This window comes from Carassius carassius, chromosome 6 (genome assembly GCF_963082965.1).
Source record: "Carassius carassius chromosome 6, fCarCar2.1, whole genome shotgun sequence".
Taxonomy (NCBI): Eukaryota; Metazoa; Chordata; class Actinopteri; order Cypriniformes; family Cyprinidae; genus Carassius; species Carassius carassius.
Window position 1 is genome coordinate 7,311,138 of NC_081760.1, and position 20,675 is coordinate 7,331,812.

The 20,675-nt window shown below is 35.8% G+C and overlaps 3 protein-coding genes across 4 annotated transcripts in view; 2 read left to right on the top strand and 1 right to left on the bottom strand.

Moving 5' to 3' along the window:
- Nucleotides 1-447: 447 nt before the first annotated feature.
- Nucleotides 448-3,091, bottom strand: LOC132142307 (small kinetochore-associated protein-like). 2 transcript variants are annotated; one of them, XM_059552087.1, is made up of 8 exons: nucleotides 2,958-3,091; nucleotides 2,532-2,639; nucleotides 2,412-2,438; nucleotides 2,186-2,285; nucleotides 1,911-2,025; nucleotides 1,755-1,816; nucleotides 1,156-1,230; nucleotides 448-724 (listed from the first exon to the last, which is right to left on the bottom strand). In XM_059552087.1, exons 2-8 carry the CDS (start codon nucleotides 2,621-2,623, stop codon nucleotides 593-595), a joined length of 603 nt encoding a protein of 200 aa, XP_059408070.1. In that variant the 5' UTR covers nucleotides 2,624-2,639; nucleotides 2,958-3,091; the 3' UTR covers nucleotides 448-592. The 2 variants fall into 2 exon arrangements, with proteins under 2 accessions (XP_059408070.1, XP_059408069.1); XM_059552086.1 differs by lacking the exon at nucleotides 2,958-3,091 and adding an exon at nucleotides 2,718-2,761.
- Nucleotides 3,092-3,688: 597 nt separating this feature from the next.
- Nucleotides 3,689-14,730, top strand: LOC132142306 (kinetochore scaffold 1-like). Its single transcript, XM_059552084.1, has 25 exons — nucleotides 3,689-3,743; nucleotides 4,506-4,545; nucleotides 4,703-4,762; nucleotides 4,838-4,926; nucleotides 5,016-5,068; nucleotides 5,237-5,258; nucleotides 5,465-5,505; nucleotides 5,735-5,781; nucleotides 5,993-10,045; nucleotides 10,198-10,306; nucleotides 10,454-10,521; nucleotides 10,651-10,749; nucleotides 10,824-10,939; nucleotides 11,069-11,159; nucleotides 11,262-11,378; nucleotides 11,903-11,990; nucleotides 12,105-12,188; nucleotides 12,285-12,324; nucleotides 12,430-12,534; nucleotides 12,928-13,028; nucleotides 13,110-13,175; nucleotides 13,272-13,381; nucleotides 13,519-13,640; nucleotides 13,879-14,004; nucleotides 14,523-14,730. Exons 1-25 carry the CDS (start codon nucleotides 3,724-3,726, stop codon nucleotides 14,617-14,619), a joined length of 5,964 nt encoding a protein of 1,987 aa, XP_059408067.1. The 5' UTR covers nucleotides 3,689-3,723; the 3' UTR covers nucleotides 14,620-14,730.
- A 4,414-nt stretch (nucleotides 14,731-19,144) lies between these two features.
- The window catches only part of LOC132142308 (dystrophin-like), a 121,337-nt gene continuing 119,806 nt past the window's right edge, over nucleotides 19,145-20,675 (top strand). Inside the window, exon 1 of the mRNA XM_059552094.1 lies at nucleotides 19,145-19,373. Coding sequence (XP_059408077.1) covers nucleotides 19,292-19,373 — 82 coding nt within the window. The 5' untranslated portion in view covers nucleotides 19,145-19,291. The remainder of the gene's footprint in view (nucleotides 19,374-20,675) is intronic.

Consider the following 20,675-nt stretch of genomic DNA (forward strand, 5'->3'; position numbering starts at 1 on the left):
AATAACTTTATTTTAAAGTCTTTTGTATTTTTTAGTCGAATTTTAGTCTTTATGATAGAAGCGTGAAAGCTGCATCATAAAGAAAACTCCCTCTGAATGAAGAAAGGTACATTTCATTGGCTTGTTTTACCGTTTATGTTACAAGTGCATTTTGGTGTAACTCTCCACATCAAACGGGGCCATGCTTAAATAGTGCAACTATCAGTCGACTTTTTGTAGGTCTCACATACTATGATGGAAGTAGATTACATGGCACGAAACTATGTAAAGGAGAGGCATGTCTTTTGTTGAAGTGAGTTTAGCATTTAAACATTTCAGGTCACGTTTGCACAGATAATTAAAAAATAAAACAGTTATCAAGTGTCTTTCGAATTGAACAGGTACAGGAAAATGTTTATATTAATATCTCAACTTATAAGCAGACAAACACAGTAAACATGCATATCATAAAGCACTTCATATTTATTAAAAATAGTATTTTTAAAAAAGTATGTTACACTTTCGTCCAATGTGTCGTTCTCAGACTGACAGATCTCAGAACAACACCATGTGGCACTGCAATATTTATGGCCAGTGAAGGAGCTTCTTTCATTTACTCCATCAAGAGTCTCTCAGCCTCTCCCAAAGCTCTCTCCATTTCGTCCACATCCAGTGTAAAAAATGCCCTCTCCTGCTGGAGCTTTTCATGTGCTTCCGTCAGGTCCCTCATGAGGTTCTGCACTTCCTACAAGCATACACAGTAACCAACAATTTCCTCATTGAACCCGTTTTAGGTCATGCCCTATTCCAGTAGTTTTGGAGAGGGACACTCAATAACATTTAGAAGGATTAGAACATTTCAAATTAATATTTTATCCGCTGTGGACCTGGTGTTATGATGAATTATACAGCCTCTAGCCCAGCAGTGCATAATGTGTGTAATTGCATCTTCATATATAAATCAGTCTTAGTGAAACATTTGTATTAATGTCTGGTCAGTGCCGCAGGACATTCAAATAAGGATAAATAACCTTGTTTTTTTTATTATATATATATATATATATATATATATATATATATATATATATATATATATATATATATATAAATATATATATATATATATATATATATATATATATGAGATTAAACATTTCATAAAATAGTGATACTCACCAGTAAATGTCCTGCATGCTCTTGAGTCGTCTCACCAAACAGTTTCAGCTCAGTCAGGAGATTTTGAGAAACCGCCTGCCATTAGAAAATTTTAATAAATGGTCACAAAATGGATCATTAATTGAGAGACAATTTCCCCGACTCTGGTTTAACATTAGTCCTGCAATGAACAACATTGTCAGGATGGAGTCTCCAAGAAAGGCATGCTATAGGCCAGAATTCATTTGTGTTCAAGAATGTAGTCTTCTACATCTTACTCTACATGGTGACACAATAGTAATAAGACCATGAAAAAAAATAATTTGGTGTGACAGCACTACAGATGATTGTACAATGTCAATTACATTATATTTGTAGGAATTATTTTCATATATATATATATATATATATATATATATATATATATATATATATATATATATATATATGAAAATAATTACACATACACATGAAAATATACACATACACACACACACACACAATTGTAAATTAATAGAATATGATGTTGTTTTTAATAAATGGAAAGATTAAAAAATTTTTATATAAATGAACAAATAATATAAGTAATATACAAATACAGAAAACAAAATGTGAGTTACCATAACTTCTTTTCTTTGTTCTTCCTTCTGTTGTGCTGTCTGGCCCAACTTTTCCCCTGAAACTGAATTACGACGGGTTAGATTACTTTTTAGATTACAGAAAGTACTGCTCTTCTTCACGTGTCGATCGAACATAAAGTTACAATAAATCCTAACCTGGGTCAAGATTTTCTGCAACAAGGAGGACATGACAGTCTCGCAGCTTTTTTTGAATTTCCCGATTTTCTCCGGCGAGGTCTGTGCACTGCTGCTCCAGTTCAGTCACAGTTCCCTTAAGAAACATCAATGATTATTTGACCCAACATTCTAAACAAGCACTGTCTGTGCGCCATTTGAATAATTCTTCTGCACTTTGCCCACATGTTGATAAAAACCAAAAAACAATAAATGTATTTGAGCTAAACATTAGATGAATAATTAAATGTAACCACCTTCATTTCTTCAAGTTGTCTCTGCAGGTCTTCATTTGTTGCAGTCAGGACTCTATTCTGCTCCCTCGTGTCATTTTGTTGCCCATATCTTGTGGTTGGCCTGAGAAAATCAAAGTAACTTACTATGCTTTAATTTACATTTACAGTAGTATATACAGTAGTGTCATCCTTGTAGTATATACACATTTTAATTTGACCATATTTGATTTCACAAGTTGGTACTTACGCTTTCAGAGACCTGTGCTGGTTCTTCCTGAAAAAATAAAATTAAATAAACCATGTTTTATTTCATATATAAGAATCATAGATAAGAATAGTTGTTTACGGTGAAGAAAATGATTCCCACTTATTGTCAGTGTCGATCTTGATATGTGTTGCTCTGGATGTCACACTGGACTGTGCAGGAATTGCGGTGACTTTTAGCTGAACTCTCTTCATGTCTGAATGAAGCTTTCTGGAGAAACAGAATCGCATTTACTGTATATATTAATCGAGCAGATGAGAGAAAATTAGAATCTAAAACATTGCCTACCTAAAGTACATGAACACAATTAACGTCATAATGTAAATAACTTATGTTCCGTTGATCTCAGAATTATTGATGTTTTAGAATAGTATAAAGTCGCATCATGTTCATGACACATTTCTGTCTCATATAAACTGCACTTTTTTTTCATAAATGCAATGCGATTTTATTGCTAAAATAATTCTCACATCGTAAAACAACGGCAATTTAAGTGGTTGTAAAATTAAGTGTGAATGTAAAATAAACTTACCACACCTAGCTAATATGGTGTGTAGATAACGTTTAAAAAGAACAGATTTGATTCAGCGCCATGAATTTTCAAAATAAACAACGTCATTTCCGCCTCCTTTCCAAATCCGTTTAAACTGAGATTTGTTTAAAATGTTGAAAATGAATGAATGTATATAAAACATATATATTGTTGGAAGACTGTTTAATCGATCATATATACGAACAAGGTTAGTTAAAGAATGCGTTTTGTTTTGTTTTTATTTAAAGTGATAAAAATTATCCTCCGCTCCGCTAGAGGCCGCGAGATGGGCGGGCCAGCTCTGAAGTCACTGAGTGTGCCGTGAGGAAGAGACGCGGCGGTTGAGTTCAAATTTTGCGAAGAGAAAAAGGCAAGCAGCGAGTGGAGGGAAATTACATTTAGGTATTGCGCTTTATTAATCTATTATTCAAATGCATAGCTTTCTTTTATGAAAGTAAGACATGTTTTAAAGTCGAGACTCGAGAGCTGTTTGTTATCTTCATTGTAATGGTATTGTTGTTGTTGTTATGAGCCTATGGATGTCTCGTTTGACAGTCAGATAAAGACAGACAGACACACCGAGTTAAACAAAACACGTATGAGGAAATACAGTAAAGTGTTACTACAATGTCGTATGTTTGCTGTAATTTTAACAAACCATTCTAAAGGGTTTTATTTTATATAAAAAAAATCAAGTAACGTTATAGTGTTTCTCTTTTTTTTTTCAGATTTAGTGCGCTGTATTATTCACCCGTATTGAAGATGGAGCAGCCGAATCTCGGGTAAGTTAAGTTGTATTAAAGTGTACGTTAATGTAATTTGTATTTTTTTTTTCGACAAGCCCTTTTTTATAAATAATCCAGTCTTGCTCTTATTGATTCTGTATAAATGATTTGACTCGGTCTGTGCATGTTCGTGTTCAAAATTTCTTTGATGTTTTTTTTTCCTGTAACGTTACGGTTTTTTTTAAGACAACTCAGTTTAAGTTTTGATTCCCCAACAATACATTTCTATTTACGTTGCTTAAACTATCAGAACTGTTGTGTTTATGTCCTCACCCCTAAAACAAGTCTAATATTTTCGCATCTTATTGTTGATGTCTGGAATCAGATCAGATCTTTTCAGCTTTTTATAATATTACCAGCTTATCAATTTATCAGCTTTTATAATAATAATATAATATTATAAGCCACTGACTGTTGCAAGTTGTGTAAATAAATTCTTAATGGATCTTTCTTTTATATTGTAATTACTTTTGTAATGATTGTGTAAATGTATACAAGTATATGTTAATACGCATACATAAGAATAGATTTTTTGCTTTGAGTTTATTATTATTATTTACATTTTATTAACATTTATTAACATAATGCAAAAACAACAACAACAGCAAAAACACACATCATTGAGCTTGTAAATGTTCTTCATTTGCATTAGATAAAACCATGAATAAAAGTAACTGTTCATGTTTAATAAGCAAATTTACTTTCCAGGTAAATTCCATAATATTTGATCGAATATTTGATTGTTGTCACTTTTTCCAGCAATGATGCAGTAAAATCTTCAAGAAGAAGACTTTCTTCGGTATGTATCCATGATAGGTGATTAGGTTTGATAGGTGTCCCACTTGTATTCTGTTGCAGCCTGCAAGAAGTGTAGAGCCCTTTCCTCTTAATTTTATTAAATTTAAATCTAAATGTCCCAAAACATGAAATCGATCCTCTTGATTGTCCCCTGACAGATTTTAAAAGCTCCTCGAACATCTATGAAAGTACATGGGGCCGAGCAAGAGGAACAAAAGGTGATTAAGTTACTGAATGTTTTTGAATATAATTTGTTTCTTTTTTTAATGTCTTTTTCTATTTTTATATTTAAGCAGGAGGAAATTGTTAAGCCTGTTGAGAAGAAGAGAAATTCACGAAGAGTGAGTTTTGCCACTACAAATAATGTTCGAGTCTTTACAAAGTAAGTGCAATGATGTCGACCCACTGATTGGAAGATACAAACAAAAATGTAAAAAATAATTTACATTTACGATTTTTCAAAATTTGCAGTGATGCAAAGAATGAATCTCCTGTTCTGGCTTCCATACAAAACACAAATGTTGGTGAGCAATTTAATTGTTTTTAACATGTTACCTGAAGTAGTTTGTGCTTCATGTTTAAGGATTATATGAACCAGTTCCGTCATATTAAAAGCATTAAATATTTCCTGTTGTGTATATATAAAACATTTTCACAATGTTATTTACTTCATTGTGTTTTGTTAAATTCAGCAGGCGAGAGACCAAATGAAAAGTAAGTAATGGCTTAGATTTTTTCATTTGTTTTCTGTTTAGCCACTTTTCCACTGTTGGGCCAAACTGTTTTCTTTGCTTAACCCTTTCATTTGGTGCCAATCACTTCCAGCCAGTACAGCTATTGTTTCATTTTCCACTGTGGGGTGGTAGGTGACCAACATCGTTTATGAAAACCTGTAACTTTCTTTTTTCATCTAATGACAGGATTCTGCGTTTTGTGGATGAGGGAAGTCACCACATCAAAGGTAATGTTTTCAAGGAAAAATTACAAATATTGCTGACCAATTCAGACATTGTTCTCCAATCTTTTTTACTGTGCAAGTGATTTTATTCAAAATAGGATTGTGCTGGCTTTACTGTGTAAATATTTTTCACTTTAACACAATCTACTGATCTCATGCATGTATTTCCTGCTTCCTGCAAATGATTTTCATAATCAAACCGTGAACCACAAAACCTTTTCATATTTTTCAGGCCTGGAAACTTTGTTGAACACTCCTCTTTATTTGACCCAGCATAATGTAAGTACTAATCTAAGGCCAGATCATCAAAAATATTATGAATTCAAGGTGTCTGCGGTCGTCCTTGACAAAAGTAAATATATGCTGCCACAGACATTCAGTTTGGAGTGTGTGAATGTACAATGCTTGATTGTCAATAACTACTTTTTAGTTTTTGTATGCATGTTTTGACATGCACTGTTTATTTTGACTTTTCTCTCTCAAATTGTAGGAAAATTTCTTCTCAGATCCAGTCTTGCAGGATGACTGTGTGGATAGAACAATGCTGCTTGGAGAGGATACTGGATACATGGATATTACTCGCAGTCACACAATAACAATTGATAAGGATGATGAAATTGAAGAAGAGACAAACTCAGATTTCAGCATCAACATGGCTCAGATGGTCCGTGGTGATCTGAATGTTGCAAATCAGAAGGGTTTGCCACATGAAGCAAAAGCAGAGAGGAAAAATGCTGCAAATGACCCCGACTTCAGTGCTTTTCTTGCCAGTTTGAGCTTACCCACTGTAAACACCATTAAGCCCCGAAATTCAGAAAATGAGCTTGGTAATATCTTCTGTTCAGCCAGTACAAGCACAGAAATTGATAAGGAGAATCAAGTGCCATCTTTTTTAATGAAGCAACATCCAAGTGACAAGGGTAACCAACAACAACCTCGGGGACTTCAGCGTAGACGTTCCCACATTTTGTTTGTTGAAGACGATGTAGAGGCAACCAGAAGTCACACTGTTGTAATTGAAAACAAAGATAATGATCAGCCTTTTACACCCTCTGTTACTGAAAATCAAAGAAGTGTTGCATTCATAAAATCTGCCTTTTCAAACGTCCCGGATGACATGGAGCTTACTTTGAGCCAGACTGCTGCAATCAACGTTAAAGTTACAGAAAATATCACTAGCAATGTCCAGGCTTTTTTAATGAATCAACTTCCAGATGACAAGGGTTACCCAAAACAACCACAGGGACTTCAGCGTAGACGTTCCCGTGTTGCATTTGTTGAAGACGATGTAGAGGCAACCAGGAGTCACACTGTTGTAATTGAAAACAAAGATAATGAACAGTCTTTTACACCCTCTGTTACAGAAAATAAAGGAAGTGTTGCATTCATGAAATCTGCCTTTTCAAACGTCCCGGATGACATGGAGCTTACTTTGAGCCAGACTGCTGCAATCAACATTAAAGTTACAGAAAATATCACTCACAATGTCCAGGCTGCTCTGGATCACAAAAGATCCCATCATTTCTCTGAGGATGACAATGCAATGGAGATGACGGGGACATTTGATGTATCTGTTCAAGAAAAAAAACACACAATGAGTATGAAGGAGCAAGCTCAGCCTTCAGTTCCCACAATAAGAGGGATGTGCTCCTTTAATGTGATTGGAAATGGAGAGACAACAGATCAAAATAAAGCTGGTTATTTTCAGAGCAATCTCTCTATAGCTCAGATTGCTAATTCTGAGGATATGGAAATGACGGGAACATTTGATGTATCTGTTAGAGAAAAAGACCACACAATGAGTATGAAGGAGCAAGCTCAACCTCCAATTCCCAAAGTAAGAAAGATATCCTCCTTAAATGTGATTGGAAATGCAGAGACAACAGATCAAAACAAAGCTGGTTATTTTCATGGCAATGTCTCCATAGCCCAAGCTGCTAATTCGGATGATATGGAGATGACTGGGGCTTTAGATATATCTATTCGAGAAAAAGAGGAAGCTCTATTTCCCAAAGTAAGCAATATGTCCACTTTTGATTCTTTTGGTAATGGAGAAATAGCAGATCGAAACAAATCTAGCAACAACTTTATAGCTCCAACTGCTAATTCTGACGATATGGAGATGACACAGTGTCAGACTATTGTTCTCGAAGACAAACCATCAAGTGGAAACAAGCCATTCAGCAACTCAAGGACGAGCCTGCCTCTTATACCTTTATCGAGCACTGTCAGAGAAGATGAGCATACAACAGGCTTGAAGGAGGAAGCTCTGCATCCAATTCACAGAGTAAGCAAGATGTCCTGCTTTGATTTAGTTGGGAATCGAGTGATAATGGATCACAACAAATCAGGCCACCTCCCAATAGCCCAAACTGCAAATTCTGATGAGATGGAGATGACACAGTGTCAAACAATTTTTCTCGCGGCCAAGCAGGTCAATGTAGACAACCCTTTAAGCAACTCAAGGAAGAACAAGCCCCATGCGTCGGTATATGGAACTGAAGGCAGTGATGGGATGGACATGACTCAAGCATACACAGGGCGTATAATGCTAAATGCCCTTTCAGCCTCCAAGAAGGAAAGAGGTCAAAGCATTCTGATACCTGCTACAACTACATCAACTCAACATAATGAGAGTGACTGTATGGACTTGACATGTCAACCATGTACTTTTGATGGGATTTCTCCACCAAGTCCTGATGAAATGGAATTGACTAGATGCACCACTATTAACATAGACTCAACCCGTACCTGGTTAGGGAGTGCTGTGGATATCACAGGTACAAGAAGAGTGCCATCCTCTGCTAATCAAACAATTACTATGGTTGAACCTATGGAGATGACCGAGGTACATATGGCACCAGTCAGTGTGCAAAAGCATAAAGCTTTTATGACTCGAAGAAAGTCAGGAGTGAGAATGATGTCCTTGATGTGTGATCCTGAAAACACTGAAGCTGATAACCATCAGACTGATTTCTCCAACCCTGATGATATGGACATGACACAATGTCAGACAGTTGTGCTTGAGGCTGAAAACTGCAAGAGGCCCAGACCATTCAGTAATTCAAGGAAGAGTTTGAACATTTTATATACATCCTCCAGTCATGAAGTTGATGGTATGGAGATAACCCAGGCACTCACCGGCAATATCCTGTTAAACAGCTTTGTATCCAATGAGAAAAGTAATCATGATAGAAAGCTGTTGCCTCCAGCACAAAGTTGTCAAATGCTAGATGAGTCTGACTGCATGGAAATGACTTGTCAAGCCAGTGCATCGAATCTTGCTATTCCCTGTGTTGATGATGAAATGGAACTAACAGGATGCAACACGATTGCATTTGACTCAAAAAGCACATTGGCAGAAAATGCTATAGAGATCAAAGCAAATGAAAGTGCACTTTGGGCATCAACATCTGTTTCTAGATGCACAGTGTCAAGTGAAGAACAAAATGAGGTGAGTGAAGCTGCCAAGTGTGCTATTAACCATGTCTTTCCCTCAAGACATGTTTTTGATCCTGATGGCAAAAACCTTAAATGCAACAACACAGAGACAACATTCTATGGTGCAGCTAACATGCAAGTGGACAGAAATTGCGAAATGGTGCATCTAAATGATGTGATGACGACTGATGAAGACAGTAACATGCAGGTTACAAATGTCCTTACAATGCCCATTGAAACTGAAAAAAGTGTTTCAGTTAATGAGAAAGAAGAAGAAAATATTAAGACTTTCTGTGGCTCTAGAAATAAAGAGGCGGGTCAAGAACTTTGGCCTAACAAGGAACAAAGTACAAGCTCAGTCCAACTTGAAGGTTCCTTCTCAAATCAGTCTGTAGTTGATTCCTTTATTAAAGAAGAGCTGCAACATGCAAAAGCAAGACGGAGAAGTCTAGCAGACTTTCAAATGGAGCTTCACAACATGTCCCAACGTATCCAGGAAGAGCAAAAAGTGATGATGGGAAGCACAACCACGCCTCTGGCTTCTTGTTCCCTCCCAGAACCTTCCTTTAAAAGGCAGTGTGAAATGAAAATTTCCAATGAGCCAACTTCAAATGTCACGCCTAACGTCAAGCAGCAAAATAAGTCTGTTCAAAATGAGAAGACCACACCTTTTAGTCTTAAAAAGAATGCATTCTCATCAAGGATGTCATTGGGTGGTATTGTACCAAAACTACCGAAACGAGCTACAACTGTAACACCTAACAAAACTGTGACCATAAGTTCTAATGATTTACAATGTCTCCAGCTAGAGAAACATTTCGACGTTGATGAACAAAATAGCAACTGCCAAACAGTCAATATTAATGAGGAAGAGTTCCCTGAAATGAGCAGCGAAGAAGACTTGTCAGGGAGTCTTGAAAATTGGCCAATTAACAAGCAAGATGAACTGGATGGTTCTTTGGCTGTCCCTAAAAAGGAAGAGCCTCTTGAGGATGATGTCTTCGAGTCAGGCACAAGCACGAGTCCATGTTTTAAAAGGCCACATACAGAGGAAGACCCTATTACTGCAGACCAAACCAAGAAAGCTTGCATTTCTGACATGGTAGGCACAAAATGTTGCTAATTTTCACTTTAATACTTTGTTTGCTTGGTATTTCCTGCTACATGCTTAGAGGTTGTTCTGTAATAAAGTGTTAAGCGTGGGCTCCATTGTCGTGCATTATTATGCTAATTCCTGAGATTCTGTCTCCTCAGGGCCTTGACTGTCATGAAGCTGTTGTACAGTGGGAAGGTAATTTTACAAGGCATGCTGCACAGAATCCCAAGGCAAAGGCAATTGAAGATACAGGAGTGTCTGAATCCTGTGAGTTACTCGTGTCAGTTCTCAGACACAGTGAAATGTTTATGCACTTTGCAAAACCATTAAGAAGGTTTTTAGTGTTATATATGTGTAAACGAAAATGTGAATTTTTTTTTTTTTTTTTTTTTTTTTTTTTTTTTTTTTTTACAGCTCTCAGATACTCACAGTTTGACTCTCATATGGATGGGACGCTGGGTCATGTATTTGATTTCAACAAGGTAGCAGTATTTACACACTCATATAATCGTCCATATTTAAAAGAATATTAAATTACATGTCTTGCATGGGAAAGCACTATTTATAAAAATATAAAAGTATAGTTGGTTTTCTCATTCTTTTATCTCCAGATACTTGAGGACGGAAGCATCACAGTCAATGAGTTCCTAAGCCACTTTGGTATCAACTTTGTCATCCACAGATCTAGACCAAGTGCTCTTCCTGACAGTGTAAGTGGTCTGGATTTCTCTTGCTCTCTTTGTGAACATAATGTGATGGTTTTAACACCTCTTTCCTTTTTCAGTGTAGAGCTGGAGAGGCACGCACCATGGAGGATTTGCTCAAAGAGAAATACATATACCACCCCAAGCAGAGAGTATATGAGCAAGACTGTAAGAATCTCACAGAGATAGTAGAGAGGTACATGCCAGTTTAGCTTTGATAATGTTTTAAGATACTGCACATTTGTGTGTGTGTGTGTTTGTGTGTGTGTATGTGTGTTTAATTGACAAAATGTATAAATCTTTTTAAAACCTAATTTTCTCATAGACTTAAAGAACAGATGCCTGAACAAGAGAAATCACTGGGATGCATCAATGGAGCCCTACAGCAAGAGATTTGTACTCTCTCTGAAGAGCAAGTATGTTCTTTTCATAACCAATCCTGGGTCATCTTAAGTTAAATCATAACTTATATTGTTCATCTTTGAGATAAAATTTACATGCTTGTTTGTTTTCTTCAGTTAAAGAGCTTTGGCTCCAAGTTGAAAGAGCGAAGAGTTTTCTTTGGAAAGAGAAGCAAAGCACTTTCTCATGAAATGAAAGGAGTCTTGTACTCGGAGCTCATAAAAACAACACAGGTAAGAACATTTTTTGTTAAATAATTTCTCAAAAACAGTCAAATTACTCTTTAGTCTCTAAACATTTTCATTTGTCATCCGAAAGTCCTGATTTGAGAAATTCTGATACATAGACCCTGGGAAATTGATTGATTCAACACACTTTTGTTTCTTTTGTACAGATTTTTGTTTAAAACAGGAATTTAGTAGGGCAAAATGAAGGACACAATCTTTTTAATTAATAAAAAGGAAATAGCTCTTAGTCTGCAGTTACATCACAGCCATGAACTTGATTTACAGCTTCTAGTATTTGATTGGACATAATGAGTAAGTGCAAGATCATCAGTCATCAGTAGTTTTAGTCTATTTTTTCCCAGAAGAAAAGTTTGTAATTTTTTGGATTTTTTTTTTTTATATATAGATAACTTATTATTAACTTTTAATTTAGTTAAAGTATTGAAGTAACCTATAGACAACCTCAGTCAAACCAACACTGAGTAAAACTCTTAACTGCTGTGTATCTGTATTTCCCCTAATACGTTTAGGATGCAAAACAGAACCTGATATCTAAAATCAAAGAGACAGATGAAATTATTGAAGACTTGGATGGATGCATTAATGATTTAGAAACTGGTATGGAAGTTTCTGTTTCATATTTGAATATGCAGAGCAACATAAAAAGTAAAGTACTATGTAATCATATGCTAATACCTGTATGTAAATAACTCACTGCTTCTTCTATACTAGAACTTGCATCTGTAGAGGCCATGATTATGGGAGATCATCTTGATGCTCCTCAAACCAGACCAGCCTTAAAAGCCAAGGAAGAGGGTAAGTGCATTTCTGTATGATAGAATTGTATAGTTTTATGAAGCTAGTAAAGAAGATGTAATGGTTTGTCTGTGTTTTTCCTCTCTCTACTAATAGATTTACATAAGCTTAATTCAACTGTCACTGAGAAGGAGAGGTACTGTATATTATTCCATCAACACTGTAGGATATGTTTAAGATAGGTGGTTTTTTTTTTTTTTTTTTTTTTTTTTGCTGAATGCTAAAATTCCGAACTTTTTAGGGAAATTGGTGAGCTCGAGATCCAGCTGAGGACTTTGGAGAGCCAACAGGAGAAGTTGCAAGGGGAATCCAGTAGCCTTAAGAGTCATCTTGCAACCTTGAACAGGTTTTGTTTTTCCCTTTGTTTAAAACCCATTGCTGCAGCCCTTTTTCAAACTGAATATGCTGCAAATGCAGCACACAAGTGACAATAACAAAACTTCACTATTACCATCAACACAGTTGTCTTAAAGAGCAGCAAACAATGCAACACTGCTTGCTCACTGTGAGGACAGCTCTGTTGATTATAATCACTTGTTTGCTAGCCTTTATAGCACTGTTGACAAGTTAGCAGAAATGTGACTTCCATTCATATCCCATATGGTTTCCTATTTTTTTATTTTTGCTAAATACTAGATGTTTGGTTCAGTATGTTGAATATTATTGTTTTTATTATTTTACCGCTATGCCTAGCCTATGTATTTTACTTTATATGTAAATGTGATGATTTGTCTTTCAGCTTGAATGAGTGGCATCTTGATGCGATGGATGAAAGGGGGGCTTTGTTTACCTTCCTTCATAAAACTGTGCATCTGCAGGTGAATCTGCAAACACCTGCTGGTGAGTTGATTATCGCTTTAATGGTTCTTCATCATTATTGTTACATATAACATTAGCTTTAAACAATCTCTTGTCTGTTAGGAAAGGAATGGATGACTGAGGATGTAGAACAAAATATAGATGTAAGCTTCCAGTTGCACCTGGACGGTAAGTGAACAATAAATTACTTTTCATTATCTTTTCTTTATTTATTTAAATGTGTAAAAACCACTTTGTATTTTCCCCATAATTATTTTTTTTAAGTGGAAAAATCTCAGTGTCATGCAAGCATGGTTCACAAGTTACTTGAACTACACTCTCAATCTCAAACTCAATGGAGACAGAGGTACCCAACAACCCGACATATACCAGAGGTAAGGAAATGCTGCGAACTTTCATGTTTAACTGAAATCATTACAGTGTCTTTAATAATAGAGATTATTATTTTGCTACAAAGATGTAAACCTGAAAAAATGAGAAGTCTCAGTGTTGTCGGATCATTTTTCAACAGCTGCTTCATGACATCAGTTTGGTGGTGAGTCGTCTCAGGCTCTTGGGTGAGGAGATTCACCGGCTGAAGAAGTGGGGAGGATTGAAGCTCCGCATCCTGAAGATCACCTGTATGGACACACGGTATGTTACACCTTTTACTTGATTTTATTCATGCACTCTTCCTTGGCATATTAAGCTTTGGTGCTTGTGTGGGTGGCACGGATTCATGTTGCGACATTTCCTTAATCCCAAAATCTCTAAAAGACCAAAAACAATTGAAACATTTGTGTCAACTTGAAGCCTGCTTTTAAAACGGTTTGTAACCATAATGACGGATCAATGTAACCGTTAGCATCTGTTTTTGTTTTTCCTCTTTCAGAGTCCATATCATCTTCTCTAGTCTGAAAGCATTTGAGAAGTTTGAGTTAAGTCTGATGGTCACTCCAGACTATCCCTTTGGGCCACTTCACATACAGGACTTCAAAAAACACATGGGAAATACAAGGTTTGAAAGCAATTAACATTTTTAGATCACAAGTTTAAATGTTATCTGGCATTGTGAGTGAAGATAACATCACCTCCATTAGTCAGGATTGTTATTAGAAAGAAATATTGTGTAGTCTCTAGGCAGCTTTTCGGGAAACACAACAGCTTTCCACATCTAATCGTTCAAAGAAAATGTGTCAAGTACAAAATATTAAAGTAATATTAATTGTAACTCAATATTTTTGACAGGAAAGTTGTTTAAAATACTTTATAGCAAAAATATCAATTTCTACCACAGAAGTTTTCACTTTTATACTGTAGACGAGATGAAATTCTCATTGGTGCTGAGAGTGGCAAAATTTGGAATAAATCAGAAGCATTTCTCTCATGATCATTCATCAACATGCAGTCCATAGTACATGGAAATGGAAATATCACCAACAGCTACAATAATGTTCACTTGATAAAAGTATTTATTTTGCATGTTAATTTTGTGTGGGTATTGTGTCAGTGTTTTGCACTTGCTGTCTTCCTTAGGTTGAGTCAAATTGAAGACATCATATCATCAGTCAAATCAGGCAAGAATTATCTGACAAAAGTTCTCAAGAAGATCCACGATGACCTTCTGTGCTAGGATCTCAGGCCTTGTTGTTGACTCTGTTTTTTCTGTCTTTTAAATGTTTGTCTATACTGATTTTTGTATGATCAAAAATAATAACGATTAAAAATGTAGGCACAAACCGCACCAAGTTTGCGTGCATTCTTTACATTTCTTGACCTGTTATTGGTTTCTTATCTGTATTTCATTAATGAATCCAACTATTGGAGTATGATGTCATAGAGCCTAAGATGCTAATTAACACAATTAAGCCAGAAACTAATCTGTTGACAAGAAATTAAATCACCATAACATGTAATTCCCAACACTGGTGGCTACAAATTGCAACTGTTCATGGTATGTCATCTTTCAAAAGCCTACTTTGGCATGAAGCCCAACCAGCAATCTCCAACATAGACGTGAACAGAGGAATGATTTGTATTGTGTAGAGCTAATCATTTGTTACTGCCAGCTAGCTGCCAGGTAATCAAGATTTAATGCCATGACACCACAGGAGAAGATTTTAGGAATGGTGCTGACCTTTGACAAGACTTATACTTCATGGAGATAAATGGATGGCCTCTGTTGATCCCAGAGAGAAAATTTTGTGCAGCATAGAATGCGCAAGAACTCTGACAGTAAAGGAATGTTCCTGCAAGGAAGCCTGATACCAGTTTTGAATAATAATAATATTAAAAGCAAAGGAATGCAAAAAAGACTTAAAATAGTTTACCCCAGAATAAAAATATGCTCACCCTCAGGCCATCCAACATGTAAATGAGTTAGATTTTTCATGGGGAGAGATTTGGGGAAATTTGGCATTGCATCACTTGCTCACCATTTGATTCTCTGCAGTGAACGGGAGCCATCAGTATGTCCAAACAGAAGATAAAAACACAATAATCCTCAAGTAATCCACACAACTTAGTCCATCAGTTAATGTAAGATGAAAGGCAGCATGATTAAAAGAAACAAATCCATCAAGGCATTTTTATCTTTAATCTGTTGTTTTCAGCCCAAATACAAGTCCATAATCCATAATAACACTTCCTCCAAAGAAAAAGTCCATCCTCTGTTGTCTTCTCATATCAAAATCCACCAGCATTTGTTTAGAACTATTTTGGACTGTTTTCATTTGTAAACAGCGATTTGATTTGTGCGCATTTCTCTCTTAACCACTTCAGCTGTTATTTTGATTTTTTGAGAATTAGGCATATGCAATATTGGACCCACCGGTGGGTCCCCAGAGTTAATGTGGTTAATTCAAGCAATGTTATGGATAGTGGACTGGTATTTTAGATGGGAGCATTGGTTTGAAATTGAAAGTTAAAAATGCCTTGATGGATTTGTTTCTTACAAGGAAGCAGGTTTTCACTTTGCAGGAAGTTAAATGATAAACTGGAGTCATGTGGATTATTGTGATATTTTTATCAGTTGTTTGGGACTCTCATTCTGACGGCACCCATTCACAGCAAAGGATCCATTGGTGAGCAGGTGATGTAATTCTAGATTTCTCCAAATCTGCAATGTTATTACTGACCATGTTTGCAGAAGCCTCTTTACTTTTCAACAATGAAAACCAACATGCAGACTTTGACGGGCAGTTGTTCCATATCATTTGCTTGGGTAAAAGGAAGAATAATGGATTCCTGACTCCTTGTGAAGGTAACTTTATATAATACCGTCTATTTTTGTCCTCGCTATAAGATTCAACCAAAGTTAACCCAGCGTAGAGAGCATTAAAATCAGAAAATGGTCTATGAATCAAGGAAACCGATAGATAGTCCATTGCATAGCATGTTGAGGCTCAAAAGCTAAAGAAGAGTGAGATGCAAAAAAACTCAAAATGCAATTGGCAGCCCTGCTTCAAGGAACTATAATTACTCTGTCCATGTCAGTTGTCCCACAGCATTAGTGTGATTTTATAGCACTAAAACTATCAGCTCTCTGATCATGATGCTGTCTGGACACAGTCCAGGGAATAGAGAATGAAGAGGAATCTAGTTGGCTGTGATTCACATGGACGGTGCTTATTACCACGTCACAGCTGACATCACTCTGTGATTTACATCATAAAAGAATATCCTTTGCAATTACAGATACGTTAATAAATGCACTTGATGTAACAGGGCATGGTAGACTGTATTTAAGGGTTTGTATTTAGATGCTGTCAGCAAACATTTGCTTTTGTATTGTTGTATATTTCTTAATTTAAAATGATAGAGGGTCTTACTGCTAATCTTTGATTCACCCCCGAATGCATCCAATAATCTGTTTCTTTTTATTTATTTTTTGTTTTATTTTATTTTTATTATGAATGTGCTTTTAGACTATTGGCGAACACAACAATGAATTTCAAAAGCAGAGATCTGAATGTTTTTAGTATTAGGCTTTTATATACATGCAATCTACTTTGTCAGTTTTTAGGCTCAAATATTGATATTGTGATTTTATTTTGATGCAACGCCCGCAGACCGGGTTTATTGAAAGATGTGCTGTTGCAGGTATCCAGTATATTAATCCAATTTTTGGATATTTTTGTTTTCCTCTTCTTATCAGTTTGATCAGGCTACTTAAAACATATCCTGTGGATGTCAAAACATGTTTACGGTCTCTTGGAGATATATTGCTCTTATGTTAATGAATCTGTGTTTGGTGCTTTTTAGTCTCTTCCGCAAGCAGGCAGCAGATTGTTTTTGTTTATTTTCATTCATTCTCTGAAAAGACCTTCAGAAGACAAACAATCCCAAAGACATAAGAGCCAGACATCTACACTGGTATAAAGCTTTATTCCCCCTTGATCAAATATTTTACTGATATCATGCCAGCGAATTCTATTTACTTGTTTACACTTCCCATTCCATTACAATAATCAAGCTGAATTGAATTTTACTTATATTTCTGAAATGCTCTTGCCATTTTATTAGATTTTTTTTTAGGTGAGACAGATCATGGATGCCAAATTGATGTGTCCCTCACCTTGTATATTGAAAAATAAGTGTTTTTATGCAGCATTATAGCTTGATTCAGGTTTCTGGCCTTATTATGCGTAATTGGTCAGTGAATGTTATTTCAAAGGAAAAAGGTTGTCTTAATGTTTCATGAAAATATAATAAATTGCTCATCATGTGAAAAAAAAAAGATCCATTACCTAGGCCACACGAGCAAGAAAAATAATGTAAACAATGTTTACTGACAAATTCTTGTTGTTTTGCAAGTGTGTGTGTTCTTATGATTTAGAGGACACAAATGCATTTAATGACATAGGTAGTACAATGTAAACATGATTTATAAGGACACTTCCGGTGCCCCCTTAAATCAAATGGCTTAAAAACAATGTTGTGTGTGTGTATGTGTGTGTGTGCTCTTGTTTTTGTGACATATCAGGACACAACTTTGTATAATGACATGGGTATGACAGAGGTATTACAAGGAGGGTGACTTATGAGGACATAACCCATGTCCCCATTTTTCAAAATGCTTATAAATCATACAGAATGAGTTTTTTTTTTTTTGAGAAAGTAAAAATGCACAAAGTTTCCTGTGAGGGTTAGGGTTAGGTGTAGGGTTGGTGTAGGGCCATAGAATATACAGTTTGTACAGTATAAAAACCATTACACCTATGGGATGTCCCCACTTTTCACAAAAACAAACATTTCAAAAACAAACATTTTTTCACAAAAAAGGAAAACACAAAGGAAGGCATTTTGAAGAATGTTGATAACCAAACAGTTGCTGGTAGACATTGACTTCCATAGTATGAAAAAAAAAAATAATAATTATATGAAAGTCAATGGCTACCAGCAACTGTTTGGTTATCAACATTCTTCAAAATATCTTCTTTTGTGCTCAACAGAAGAAAGGAATTCATATATGTTTGGAAAGACAAGAATGAGGATGACAAGAATTTTCATTTTTGGGTGAACTAGCCCTTTAATAATTGAGCATAAAATCAGCATATTAGAATGCTTTCGGAAGGATCATGTAACACTGAAGTAATTTAAAATATATATAAAAAAAAAACAGAATTTAAAAAGGGGGTGCGGGGTGATTCCCCACAGTCCGTACGCCATCGCGTTCCGAAGGGGTGCGTTCACCGTGGGGCCCAGCCGTACCCCCCAAGGACGGCCCTGACTGTATAGTCTTTATAAAGAACTTTATTAAGTTCTTAGAAGGTGGAGTGGAGTCTGGCCTGGTATCTAAAGATACTAAGAGTCAAACTCCACAGGGAGCAATCAACAAGGTGTAACCATTGAGCCTTTGGCAAGACACTTAACCCCAGATTGCTCCAGAGGGACTGTTTCTATAAAAAGTGTACTGTAAGTCATGCTCGATAAAATTGTGAACTTGAGTTTTTCTCCAAGACCATTTATTGGTCATTTGTTGTTGACCATTGGTCCTTTGCCGTTAGAAAAATCAGTATTTGTGTGTGAGAATGAAATGAAGCAGGCCTTCATAACACCTCTATTTTAAGGCGAGTAAAGTTTGCCACCTGTCTCTGCGTCTCTGGATGCCTTGACAGCTCGTTTCCCCCTATCATAACAGTCCACAGACAGTCTCGTCCCTGTGTCATTCACAAAAATTCACTTCTGTATTTGAGGCTCGGTTTGTTCACAGAGCAGCAATTCCCATCATTGGTGGGTTCTTGGCGTCTCTTAACTTTTCTGATTATAAAACTACAGGATTAAAGGATTCAGGATCTCCTGTCATGGCCGAAGCAGGGAGTCAACGGGACCAATGGGAGGAAGGTTTTGAGGATGAATTCGGAGAAATCATCAAAACTCGATCAGGTAGGAGGGATTGTGATTGATTTATTTCTTATGAAGTTATTTGCTTTAGAGGACGTCTTGCATCCTGTACATGAATTTGCCTATGCTTTATTAAGTGCTCAAATAGAATGCCTTAGGTGTGTTTTAATGTTAACATATTTCAGTTTCAGATAGGATCTCATTTAAATACATTTCTTAATCATGTTCAAAATCAGCATAATTTTTACTGCAATCATAGCCATATTCAAAGTAATATAAAAACTATAATTGACTTTTACATCAACATATTTGTTAGTAATTATATATTTACTGCATCACATTTTCACGTTTCATTGTGTCTCTGTTCATTTTATTACTCAAATCAGACATTTACTGTTACATTTTGAACAATCCTCTTTAAAAACTTATTTCTGGCCTATGCTCCACCCCGAATGAGTTCACATCTATTTTTTTTTTCTTTTCATCACTGTCATGCTGTATTCAGTAGGGATCATGAGTGATCTATAAATGCTCTCTGGTGGAAATAGGACAGGTCTTAAAGAGCTTGAAATAGTTGCAGCTGCCTGGTGTTGGGTTTCAGAGTTCCTTGTTTGAGATTTAGCCATGGTGTTGTTGGCTGTGTGTTGTTTTGCTGGCAAAAGACTTTCTCTTGTGTTTTCTGTGTGAGTGTGTTTATGATCAGCAGTGAAAGTTAGGAGAAAGTAAAACGAGTAAACAGCTCGCTGATCAGCCAAAGGACACAAACAGTACAGTAAACCTCTGAGAACAGAGCTATAATAGAGGACATCTGTTATCTGTGCTAGATCACAGTATATACTGGATATTTAATGGTTTCTGGGTTTATCAAGAACCAATTTTCCCTTTCATTCATGGGTTGGCTGTATGGTTGTTTGGAGACTGAAATGCTTTTTTGTTACATTTTAGGTACTCCTGATATAGGTTCTTCAAACATTCTTGCTTCTCGCACCAGTTTATACATGTTTTTTTATTTTTTTATGGAAAGTCAATCTCACAAAAGCTGGAAGGACATATTCATAATCATATTTCACTCTTAAATAAAAGGACAAAAATAAGATAATATATTTTGTATAAAGAAAATATATAATTATGACTTTAATTGAAATTTATGAAGTTTATTTATTTATTTTGCATTATGGTAATGGAATTTTCATGAGAATAATGTCATAACGCACAAAACTCTCTCTCTCTCTCTCTCTCTCTCTCTCTCTGTGTGTGTGTATATATATTCAATATAATAATATAATAATAACAATATTCTGAAATGAAAAGGAATTTAGCCTTGGCTCTGCAGATAAGAGCAAA

Coding starts and splice junctions, on each gene's coding strand:
- LOC132142307 (XM_059552086.1), bottom strand. CDS start 2,746: ATGACGTTAATTGTGTTCATGTACTTTAG. Junction 2,286..2,411: donor CAGCACAGGTCTCTGAAAGC/GTAAGTACCAAC, acceptor TGATTTTCTCAG/GCCAACCACAAGATATGGGC. Junction 725..1,155: donor AGCATGCAGGACATTTACTG/GTGAGTATCACT, acceptor GTATGCTTGTAG/GAAGTGCAGAACCTCATGAG.
- LOC132142306 (XM_059552084.1), top strand. CDS start 3,724: ATGGAGCAGCCGAATCTCGG. Junction 3,744..4,505: donor ATGGAGCAGCCGAATCTCGG/GTAAGTTAAGTT, acceptor CACTTTTTCCAG/CAATGATGCAGTAAAATCTT. Junction 14,005..14,522: donor AAACACATGGGAAATACAAG/GTTTGAAAGCAA, acceptor TGTCTTCCTTAG/GTTGAGTCAAATTGAAGACA.